This window comes from Anopheles arabiensis, chromosome X (genome assembly GCF_016920715.1).
Source record: "Anopheles arabiensis isolate DONGOLA chromosome X, AaraD3, whole genome shotgun sequence".
Classification (NCBI taxonomy): Eukaryota; Metazoa; Arthropoda; class Insecta; order Diptera; family Culicidae; genus Anopheles; species Anopheles arabiensis.
The window spans coordinates 19,411,970-19,423,836 of record NC_053519.1 but is presented as its reverse complement, the minus strand read 5'-3'; the positions used below and the strand labels follow the sequence as shown (position 1 = coordinate 19,423,836).

The 11,867-nt window shown below is 50.1% G+C and overlaps 1 protein-coding gene across 1 annotated transcript; it reads left to right on the top strand.

The window, feature by feature from the left end:
- Window positions 1-6,176: 6,176 nt before the first annotated feature.
- On the top strand, window positions 6,177-11,477 carry LOC120906168. Its single transcript, XM_040317653.1, has 6 exons — window positions 6,177-6,457; window positions 6,759-8,704; window positions 8,783-9,024; window positions 9,099-9,684; window positions 9,776-10,469; window positions 10,553-11,477. The coding sequence occupies exons 2-5, from the start codon at window positions 6,863-6,865 to the stop codon at window positions 10,451-10,453; spliced, it is 3,348 nt and encodes a 1,115-aa protein (XP_040173587.1). The 5' UTR covers window positions 6,177-6,457; window positions 6,759-6,862; the 3' UTR covers window positions 10,454-10,469; window positions 10,553-11,477.
- Window positions 11,478-11,867: the final 390 nt, after the last annotated feature.

Sequence of the window (11,867 nt, the reverse complement as noted above, 5' to 3'; positions counted from 1 at the left end):
TGTTTACGTTTTTTTCACGAACGTCAAATTTTGTCACTTTTTGTCAACTTTTGTCAACTTTTTTTCCTGGCTGCTCCAGGTTACAAAATATTGACAAAAGCTCAAAAAAGTGACAAAAGCTCACGTTTTGAAAATAATTTCAGCATTTTGTCACTCTCATGGCCTTTCGCCTTTATATATGGTTCCCAATAGTGATGTGCGTTGCGTTCCGAACCTGCCAGGTGCGATTCGTTCCCAAGCAGGTTCTGAGAGAAACAGGTTCAAAATGATCCTGGATGCTTTGTTTGCAGCAAATCGGCCCATCAAATCAAAGAGCAACTCTCTCCGTCGAGCGTTCTTGGCCAGATCGCAAAGAGCACTGAGAGCAACTATCCAAACGTCCAAAACGCGATGAATGGATAAAACTATGGACCTGAGATAATTGACAGCTCAAGTCATACGCGATTTTCGCGGTACCGCGATGATCTCGGTTCGTCTATTTCCAGCCTTAATTTGCAGCGAAATTTGTCTCTGTATCTCATTCCCCCACCCCCAAAAACCACATTCACTCTCCGCGCACTCTTAAAATTTTGGCGCGCACGCTACGTACAACGCAAAAAGGTACAAAAGCTGCAAAAGGTAGTTTTAACCGCGCGCACTGTTCAAAGTCGCGATGTTTCAATCGGAACGCCGACGCTCCAAGTCAGAGATTTGATCTGAAGAAAAAAGTTTTTCTGACCAAATCAACAACACACACGCGACGACACACATCGTCACATCGACCGCCGTCGATGGAAGTGAGTGATGTTCTAAAAATAGATCTGTGGGGCGAGTGAGAAGGGGGAGGGGCGTAGAACAAGAACGTAAGCGTGAGTGAGTCGTCGCGTGCGTATGTGTGTGGTGTACACGCGAGAACTCATTTTTTTTGCTCTTTCCTGGAACCCACATGTTTCTACATTCTTCTGATTTTAAGCAACAAAAGTAGAACGGGAAGTAGAAGGCTACTTATTTTATACTTTCCTTGCTACTTTCGAGCGTGTTGACTGTCTTGGGAGGAAGGGGTCCCGACAGACAAAGAGAATGAAATTTTCAGGCGAGGGGTAGGTAGAAACACGCGGTGGGGGTTCGGCCCAAGCACGGATCCGAAGTCCGTTCTTTTGGGCTGAGAATTAAAAATGGCGGATGGAGCGCTACCACGGAGAGAATGCGCTCTCTTGCTTGCCTTTAAAATACACGAGGCGCTCTCGCTGTAAAGAACGCTCGCTCGCGCTGTTTCATCGTATTTTCCTCATACCCCTTCCTTACCGTTTCTTTCGGCTTGCGCTGCGCTGAACTGGTACCCCCTCCCACTTGATTCCAGCGAATTGCGCTGCGCTGGACTGACACCCCCTCCCGCTCGTTTATTTCGTAGCGCGCTGTACGCTTCCCTTCATTCGGACTTGGTGCACCCGAATCAAAACAAAAACTTGAACACATCAAACTTGGTTTATATTTTATCACTTTTATTGCAAATAAAGGGGCATTTTCACACATAGCTTCACACAATCTTGCCACAAAATCACACACATTATTTATATAAAAAAAATCGTCGTATTTAAAATAGTCGCCTAACTGCATGGATACCGTTGTTGATGTTCAATACAGCAAACAAATATTAAAATGAAGCAACGCACATCACACATTTAATAAATGATGATGATAAATGATGATAAAAAATAAGCGCAGCTTCATTTCAATGTGCACAACACTTCAACACTTAGCGAAACTTCGATCGCCCGGGACTTAGGCTAACACGCGCGCAGCCTTTCACGACGAACGCTTGAGCTGAACTGACGATTTCGTGTGGTGGCAAGAAGGGGAGCGCACAGAGGAACACTCGCTGCACTAGTGCGAGCGAGACACCGATACCCGCATGCCGCTGCGAGAAAACCAAACTGAGCACGCAGGCTGAAAGTGAACGCACACATTCACACATGTGTAATTGTGTGAGTGCAAAAACTGTGTAGAAACCAAAACACGCTCGCGCCTCCGAGCAATTCCGCGAATTTCCAACCGTCTCCCCATGCTTCTACATGCCCCTCGCCTGAAAGTCGCACACTTTTTCATTCTCATTGCTAGTAGGGGTATGATGAAACAGCGCGAGCGAGCGTTCTTTACAGCGAGAGCGCCTCGTGTATTTTAAAGGCAAACAAGAGAGCGCATTCTCTCCGTGGTAGCGCTCCATCCGCCATTTTTTATTCTCAGCCCAAAACAACGGACTTCGGATCTGAGCTTGGGCCGGACCCCCACCGCGTGTTTCTACCTACCCCTCGCCTGAAAATTTCGTTCTCTTTGTCTGTCGGGTTTCGGTTTCCGAGGTTCTTTTCAAAGATCCTCGGAAACCGAAAGAGCGCACCGTGTGTTTCGTATGGGAGCGGGAGAGAACCGTGGTACCGATTTTCTCCCCTTTTTTAAGCCTACGAAATCTTCCATCGGCTTGATACTAGGTTTTTTCGCACACCATGATAAAAATTACCCGCTCTTTGTCCGTAGGGACATGCTTTTCCTGTAAAATTTATGAACTGTAATATCCTGGAGATTTGACCCCTGATTAGACCATAGTGCCCAATATACCGGATCGAAATATGACCATCACCGCGACAACTGTGCGATAATCTGAATGTCAGGCTGGAAATAGACGAACCGAGATCGTCGCGGTACCGCGAAAATCGCGTATGACTTGAGCTGTCAATTCTGTTAGGCTGGAAATAGACGAACCGAGATCATCGCGGTACCGCGAAAATCGCGTATGACTTGAGCTGTCAATTCTGTTATAAAATCTGACAGATAGGCGAGATAATCGCGGTTCGTGTATGGAACCATCAGAGGTCTGGTGACGATTGAATGTACCAAGAAGAAATAATGTTTATCAATTTTCGAATCAAATTGGTTATTTCACATAGTTTATGCAAAATAAAATACAAAACTCTTTTCCCTACACGTTTTTTCAAACGAATTCACCAGAAAAAGTGAAAACAATCGGTTCGCGCTACCGCGAAAATCTCAGGAATACCGAAGTTGGGTATCTCTGCGAAACAGCAGGCACGATCGGAGGCGCGGAAGATTTGACACCCCAACTGTTCTACAACTGTTATAAACAAGGCGCGAATTTCGCAGTACCGCGACGATGTCGGTTCGTCTATTTCCAGCCTTACAGAACTAAGTAAGGCCGCAAATACACGACGCGCGTTTCCGCGCCCGCGGAAACGCGTATAACAATCCAGTCATACACACTTAAAAATATTTCACGATCTCGGTTAAAAAAACTGCCGACATTCGTCGGCTCTTTCGATTCTTGCTGATATGTCAGTTGAAAATTTCCCATTGCCGATAATCAGTACCATTTAAAACTGAAATATCAGTTAAAAAAATATTTTAACCGAAACTCGGCAACACAACATACCGATTACGTACGTTAAAACTGCTGTCACCGAGGTCATCCGTCAAAATAACCGAAATTTCGGCTATGCTATTTGAGTTAGCCGAGGCTCGGTTTTCTATCTGTCATTCATCATTTTGTCGATGCAGAAACCTTTCGGAGTGATTTTGTGTTATAAAATTAATAGTGTGAAAAATAAATGAAAATATGATACCCAGCGTGAAGAGACAGATCAGTAGCGTACGATCGGACACGGGTGGGCTAGGAAGCTCTGTCAACGCACGTAAGATAGTTGCTCGAAGCAGTCCTTATCCAAGGATTACCGGATGCTAGTCCGATTGGACCAAACTTTGCCGCCCCGTTCGGACTTCCAGGTTTCATTTCCAGTTAACTTCACGAGGTAAATATCCAAATACTCGACCACGTGAATTCTAATCAGGGTTCACTCAGGCTTGTTTCACTCTGCCCGCTTTACAGAACCGTGTCTGTACCGGTGCCCGCTCCATGCCCGGCCCATCTTCCTGCACCTTTACTACATCCAAACGCTGAACACCATCTGGTGTTGTACCGGCGCCCGTCCCTGCGCTTCCCATCCCACCACAACTCTCATAATGGGGGGGGTGACTTCCTGCCGTCCAACTACAGATACGATGGTGGCATCATGCTGAAAAAAAAGTTCACCGGCAATCAGCATGGGCTCAGGCTGCTATGGCTATGGCTCAATAAATAATTGTGTTTGTTTTTATAACTCAAACTAACTTTTTATCCAAATAAAACAACTAAAATTAAAAAAAACAAGATTGTTTTTATAATTAGCTGAAATCTCGGATTGCTCTAACCGAAAATCTCGGTTAGACGTAAACGTCAAAACAAAATGTCAATTGCATTTTTAACCGAGATTTCGGCAACAGAAATTTAACCGAGATCTTTGCCGAGATCTCAGTTGTGCAGATCTCGGTAAAAATTAACCGAGATTCGGCAAAAAAATTTAAGTGTGTAGAAATGAAATGTCATTCGAACGCGCTACCGCGGAAACGCAGAGATGCTCAGCTGGATATCTCTGCGGAACTGTTATACGCGTTTGAACGCGCCCGCGGAAACGCGCGTCGTGTATTTGCGGCCTAATAATTTTCAATTCAATTACGATTTGAATCTAAAATTTGGGTTTTCAGATGTGAAACTGCTGTAACGAACTTTTGGCTACTTGTCAAATCGTTCTACATTACTTGACCTCGTTCCTACACAGTCCTTGCTAATAATATTGCCAAAGTTATGCAGTGATGTAAATGAATGAGTTAAAGTAACCGATGTGTTAAAATCCTGTTCAGCATAATGACCACCCAAGTTCTACAAACTCTCTAAACGACCACTAGACGGCTTCTAAACGACTCAAGCTCTCTACCTAAACGGAATATAGAAAGACTTCGTTTAGCAGACGGCAAACGACTCATGCATTCTAAAAATAGCAAAAAAGCTGGTGGCGCTATCTGTTTGTGGGATACCCCTACCAGTTGAGAGCTTCATCGCTTGGAGGAGAGCTTTCTTATTTCCTCTGTACTGTTGTATGGTTTCGCGTTGAAGTTATGCATCGCTAGAACTAGAACGGCGATACGATTGTTTAAATACTAAACTCCAATGGAAACCACCACCACTGTAGCAAGTGAGATTTGAGTAATGGTCGTTGGTGTTGATACCCACGTATCTGACCACACGACCATTCATATAGATTTTTGCTCGGAAAGTTAGAAGGCTATGTAGGTCATGATTAGATTAAGCTTGTCGAAACACATTTCAAGAAAATGACAGCAATATAATGATGAGTTATAATACGTCATCTATTAAGCAAACCAGTGAAGCAATGGAGCTTGCATTTTTTCTATGATTTTCCAGTCGTTTAAGCTTAATCTGTGGCGCTTGAGAGTACAGTGGGTTATGGCCGATTTGGTTATTTTTGATATAATGTCTAAACCAAAAAATTGGAAATCAAAAGGAAGGCTACTGATAAGGCAACAGGTCAAACACAGGCAATTAATCAAAAGTTAGTTCAGTTAAAAGTGTAAAAAATACCCGGAATTCCGGTTGTTAACTTAAGAGTTAATCTTTAGAACATAACGGACGATTTAAATTGTATAGAACAAAGTTCGAGCAGTTAGAACAACGACTGTCAAATCATGGAACGAATCGTTCGAGCAGTCGACCTATGTAAACATAAACATATGGTGGGACCAGGATGGCAGATGTACGGCACGAAATATTGTAAAAGAAAATCGCAAATGAGCAATTGTTTCTATGGCTGTTCCACAGTTTGCCTCGAACTTGGCGTGAAATCCTTTTTCGAGCAATTTTAAGAAGAGCTCGAACGGAGTTATGTGATGAAATGTATCATTCTTTTTTTTATACCATGTAACATTCATTGAATAGAAAAAATAGTTTTCGCGATCGATCAAGCTTCGGATTGCTCATCGTTCGATGAAAATATGGATTTTTTATGTTATACAATGCTTCAGCATATCTGGCTCTCTCTATCTATTTTTTATGTCTTCCTGTATCTCTCTTTCGTTGACAAATAAAATCCACCGTCCCGTTTGAGTTTGTCATGTTTTTCCCGCCTACCGGTCGGAGCTGTCTGTTCGCAGTCGAAAGGACGGGAAGCGCTCGCAAGCCGCCTGCACCCGCTGCTGAGCACAGGCACACGTACCAGCCGCTGTCAGTGCGCTCGACTGACAGCTGTAGCTGCAAAATGTAACCAAATTTTCCAGCCCTTGTACAGGCAAACAGCAGCAGCAGCAGCGGCACCAGCAGCAATCGTGAAGACCGTCTAGCCAGGTACGGACGTGTGGCGTGCGCATGCCGAACGCAAGCAAAACCCCGCTAGAACGTGTGCGGTACTGTGAATTTGCTTTGGGTTGTTGTTTTTTTTTGTTTTGACTGCTGGGAAGACAACCTCGCGAGGGGGCCGTTCGATGAAAAAGGGACAGTGAATCTGTGTGTTCGTGCAGCTGTTTGCTTTCAGCGTGTGCAGTGGCCCCGGCACGCCACGCTACGGCCGAACGGGCGCAGGTAAGACGAGCGGCCATTCTTGCTGCGGTCCGACAGAACGCACCTATTCAGACAAAAATCCACACGCACACAAACGCACGCACACACATGCAAACGTACATCTGAAATGTGTGTGCGCGCAGGTTGGTGTAGAATGGGGGAACATTTTAGAGCGAGAAATAGACAGAGACAGAGATAGTGAGCGGGACCGTTAATGGTAGAAAACAATTGAATCAGCAGTGGTTTAAAAGCCAGCGGTTCCTTTTTCTCTTCTTTCTCCCCTTTCCTGTTGCCGTGCGCCCATTTTATCCGGCGGGCCTAGGTTGTGTCCACGCTCGGATGGTCGGCTCGGTTGCAACGTGATCATCCTGCCAGACACAGTTCGAGCCCTGGTGGCTGCCGGACCGCCCCAGCAGCAGTAGCAGCATGCTTGGCTCCCCGGTCGAAGTGCGGTACGACAATGGTGATTCGGTGGTGCTAATCCAGGCGGACGGTGGTGGTCCGGCCCGCAGTTCGACCGGCGGCGGTGCGACGGCCAACCAGCCGAATGCGTCCCGAAGCCCCGGCGAGGAACGTCTAGCCCGGAACGGCGAGAGCGGTGGTAGTGTCGGTGGTGCTGGTGGTAGTGGCGGCGGCGGCGGAGGCGTTGGAGTTGGAGTTGGAGCAGGTGGTAGCCCCGGATCGGGTGAGTCGCGGCACATCATCATCCACGATCGGCCCCGAGCGGCCGGTGGCGGTGGTTCCATCACCATCCTGACGCCGACGAACAACCTGAAGATCAGCATCAACAAGAAGCGTCGCTACCCTGGCCGGCCGCACGAGTACCAGAGCGCCAAGCGGGCGCTCACGCACAACCTGCGGCACAAGCTCGGCGAGCTGGACAAGCTGCTGAAAGCGTGCGACAACGACGACGACGACGACGACGAGGACGACGACGACGACGAGGACGAGGACGAGGACGACGTGATGCAGGAAGGTGATGTGCACGTCTGTGCGCCAGCAGCAAACGGGACGGGTAAGAGGTCACCCGCAGCAGCCAATACTTCTCCTGTCGTCCCTCCTTCTCCTTCGCCTCCTCCTGCGTTTTCGCTTCTGGCGAGGAAAGATGCGGTCCGGCCGCTGCCGTCGGTAAAGCCCTGCCATCCCTCCACGACGGCGAAGAAGGTGGAACAGGCGTGCCAGATCGTCTCCGCCACCAGCACAAGCAACGGTGCGGATAGCGGCGACGGCAGCAGTGATGCGCGGGAAGAGGAATCGGTGGAGATTGACCACCTGAGACCGTGCGAGGACGTGCTGGTGCGGATCTCGAACAACGATCAGTATTACCTCGGCACCGTCATCGAGTTCGAGCCGAAGCGCAGCTGTCTGGTGCGGTTCGAGGACCAAACCACGGTGCGGGTCGAGCTGTCGCGCATTACGCGCATGGCCGGCAACGGGATGCGGAAGCCGCACACGGCTAGCCCCAGCCAACCGCCCTGCCCGCGCTCGGTGGATCAGGCGGTACAGGTGGGCCGGGAGGAAAGGCACGACAAGGCGGAGCAGCAGCGGCTGGAGCACGTGGAGCAGGTAGAGCGGACGAAACGGGAGAAGCAGTTAGAGCATGTGGACCAGAAGCCACAGGAGGAGTTTTTGGAGGAATACTTAGAGCCGGAGGAGCCGGAGCGACCAGCAGCGAATGGGAAATGCTCGGGCGAACGGGACCAACAGGAGATGTTCGTGGATCACGTGGAGGAGAAGGAGCCGGAAGAAGAGTGTGTTTCGCTTACGAACGAACACGCACCCAGCAGCCTAGCAGCAGCATCCCAAGCGCCATCAGCGCATCCGGTGCCTCCATTTCGTTCGATCGTCATTCCAGATGAGTTTTCGCCGCTAACCAGCGCCAGCCAGCTGCCGTACAGCCTGCACGCCCTCCACTGGGACAGCGAGCATCGGGTGAACACGGAACGGCACTACTGCTACTGCGGTGCGGACGGCGAGTGGACGCGCGAAATGATCCAGTGCCGGCGCTGCGAACAGTGGTTCCACGGGCGGTGCGTGCGCAGCCTGCAGTTTCCCATCCTGCTGGGCGACACGTTCTACCTGTTCATCTGCTCGATCTGCAACCACGGGCACGAATTCGTCCGGCGGTTCGAGCTGGGCACGGTGAACCTCGTGCACCTCGCGCTGTACAATCTGATCATGCGGAACGGCTGCCGGCTGTACGATCTGCGGCTCGCCATCGTGCCGTACATCGAAGACAATCTGCGCGCGCTACAGCTGCCGGCATCGGTACGGGTTGTGATGCTTTCTCGTTTGCCGTGCACGTTTCCCCTTTAAACTTTGCTTTCAATCTTCCACCCCCACCAGGCCCTGAAGCTAACCACGAGCGAGCGGATCGATCTGCTGCAGCTGACGCTCCGGTACAACACGGACCGGTTCCTGAACGGGCGGGAAGTGTCCCAGCCGGCCAACCTGTGGACGCTGCGGAAAGCGCTGCCCCCGCCGATGAAGGCCACGACCATACCGCTCGGCGCAGAGGAGACCGTCACCGAGCACCTGCTGCGAATGCTGCCCCCGTGCTTGCAAGTGCCTTGCTTTCTGTCCCGCACGTAAGATTCTGCTCTGTGCTGTGTTGGTCCTTCGGTCCGCACCGTTAACGTTCCGCTTGCTTTCTCCATTGCAGCAACCACGAGAAGAACTTCTTCATGGATGCGGCAACCAGGGAGCGGATGCTGGGTTTAAACTACGCCGAGCGGCCGACATCGTTCGCGGATCCGCGTATCAACTTTGCCGAACTGATCGCGCCCACGGCGATTCTCCACGCGAGTCCCGACGCCACGGACGCCAAGTCCACCGGCACCGTCGCCAGCACCGCAGTCGCTGCTACTGGCGCGTCACAGCCCCTGTCAACCGCCGGTGCGAGGGTACCGGACGCATCGCTTGCCTCAAACTCATCCCCAACATCCGGTGCGGTGCCGTTCAATGCCACCAACGGTGCACGGTTGATCGGTGCCCGGAAGCGCAAACAGCGGGGCATTCGGTTCATCGCTCCCGTGCTGTTGCCGATGCGCGACCGACTCGAGTCGCTGTTTCCGCCGCGGGCCAACTTCGACGGTGCGAACAATCCTTTCTACCGGCTGGAACCGCCGGTACCGTACGGGCTGGGAAGGATCCGAGGCGGGCGAAAAGGTTCCGTGAAGCGCCGCACCGTCGACGGGCACCGGCAAGGGCCGGCCATGAAGCGGCAGCTGACGTCGGGTGAATTCTTGGTGGGGCTCATACATTTTTTTTTTCAATTCTAAAACATTTTGAGGGACGTGTTACTGATTTCACTCATATTCTCACCCTTCGTCTCCACAGCACAAGCGGGCGGGCGCAGCGCCGGCAGCAGCGGCTTCCCACTTGTCGCGCCGAGCTTCCACCGGCGGCCAGCTGCAGAAAATCGACGAAAACTCCGTGCTGAGCGAGCTGTCGGTGCAGAACGTGCAGCGACATAACAGCGCGCACAGCACGACCGGGCCCAGCAGCGGCAGTGCCGTCTCCGGGCGCCGTCCGCGCAGCTCCCACACGTATTCCACTTCCTCGACCAGCAGCGAGCAGGTTGGAGCCGTCGGCGGTGGCAGTGGCAGCGTGGCATCCGACACCTCCGCCACGGAGGACCACAAACCGATGGCGAGCGGGCGCCGTTCGTCCGGGCGGCTGGTGGCGCTGGCCAGCAAAAACTACAGCGACACGAAGCGCCACAAGCGGCGCCGCAACTCGGACACCGCCATCTTGGCCGGCGAGCTGAACGGCTCGAACGGAACTGCGGAAGAGCAGAACCCAGGCCGGACGGGGGCGGCGGGTGGTGGCGGTAGTGGTGGCTACTACTCTAGCACCAGTAACAGCTCCTGCATGGTCAGTGGCGTTTACTGGGATCCGACGGCCGTCCGGGAACCGGTGCAAACACGCAACAGAACGTCCCGCCCCATGTTTGCCGTGGTCGGCAAGCGCGTACTTCCCAATGGAAAACAGGAGCTGCTCTGGGAAGAGCAGTGAGGCTGAGGACGCCAAAGTGAGCTAACGATTTTGCACCGCGCAACAGGTGGCTGTTTTAGTAACTACGGGTTTTCTCAACCTTTTTGTTTTTTTTTTTAGATTTGACGATCCATCGTTTACCATACGGTCCGTTCCTGTTTCAATCATCGCTCATTCGTCACCGCCGGTACGGTATTTTCGCCAGGATATATTTTGTTGTTGTCCGCAGCTTCACTTTAATGCATTGTTAAGGTCTTTTGTTCGTTTTTTGGTCAATGATGATCATCCAAATGGGGTTTTTGAGTATGGCTCGCGTTATATTGAACTCGTTGAATGAATTAAGCTGTTCGAGTTTGAGCGTGTCTCTCGAGAACACGCCGAGAAAGTACAAACAGAACACTCAAACACAGAGCAGGACACTTATACTTGTGCGCTGGGAGCCAGGATTGAGTTGAAAATTCATACAATAATTGTTGAAATTTCCATTCGACGCCGTTTATTTCATGAATTTAATTTATTGCAAGATTTCAATGCGGGCCCTAACGACCCAAGATTATAGTTCCTTACGCGGCAGCAAGAAAAAAAAGGAAAAACATTCAGCCAGAGGGGCCAACCCGAAGAATTTACGAACGAGTCAACGAGTTTCAAATAGTTCGCTTCGGTTCCGCCGAATGCGACCGTCGCTTTACCAAGGCAAAGTTTACGTATTTAATTTATATTTCATTTATTGCAACTGCCAGCGTTCATCTCCTTGCATTTATAATCGTACATTATTATTTCATGCTTTGTTCGTCTATTAGACAAGATCTCTAATTTCAAAATGAATTGTAGAAAAAGCCCCAACAAGGGCAAATTAACCTTTAGTATTGCGATGCTCGGACATTGGTGACATTGGTCACTATTTGCTTTTTTTTTTGTTGGTCTATTGAAAAAACCCCACCGTATTTGTTTAGTTATCCCAACGCTTTGAAACGACCTCCTGCACTGAACTTTATAAGTCTGTTAAATGAATTAAACCCCAAAACAAATACAGAATCCAAAACGATTTACAAAACTTACACTTATTTGCAAAACAAGCACGGAAATTAGCGCAAAGGAAAAGCGAGCAAGCGCTGGAAGCTCACACTGTCCTGCCCTGCCAGGCTGTCAGGTGACAGCAGAAGCAGTAGAAAATACTAGCCTAAGAGAGGGAAGGGAAGAGAACCGATGGAACGCCAGATGCTAAAAGCGAGTTGTAGGAAAGCTAGCTGGGAAGAAGAGGCGATTGCTCAGCACCGATGTGCGTTTATTTAAAAACAAAAAAGAAAGGCAATCGAGTTCGAGTTCGGTGCCCCAACAAACAGCAGAAGGAAGAGCAAGCTTACTTTAATAGGAATTATGTAACGAATAGGCGCTGTATTACTCTTCCTCGCCAAAACTCGGCACTCGGAAGGGG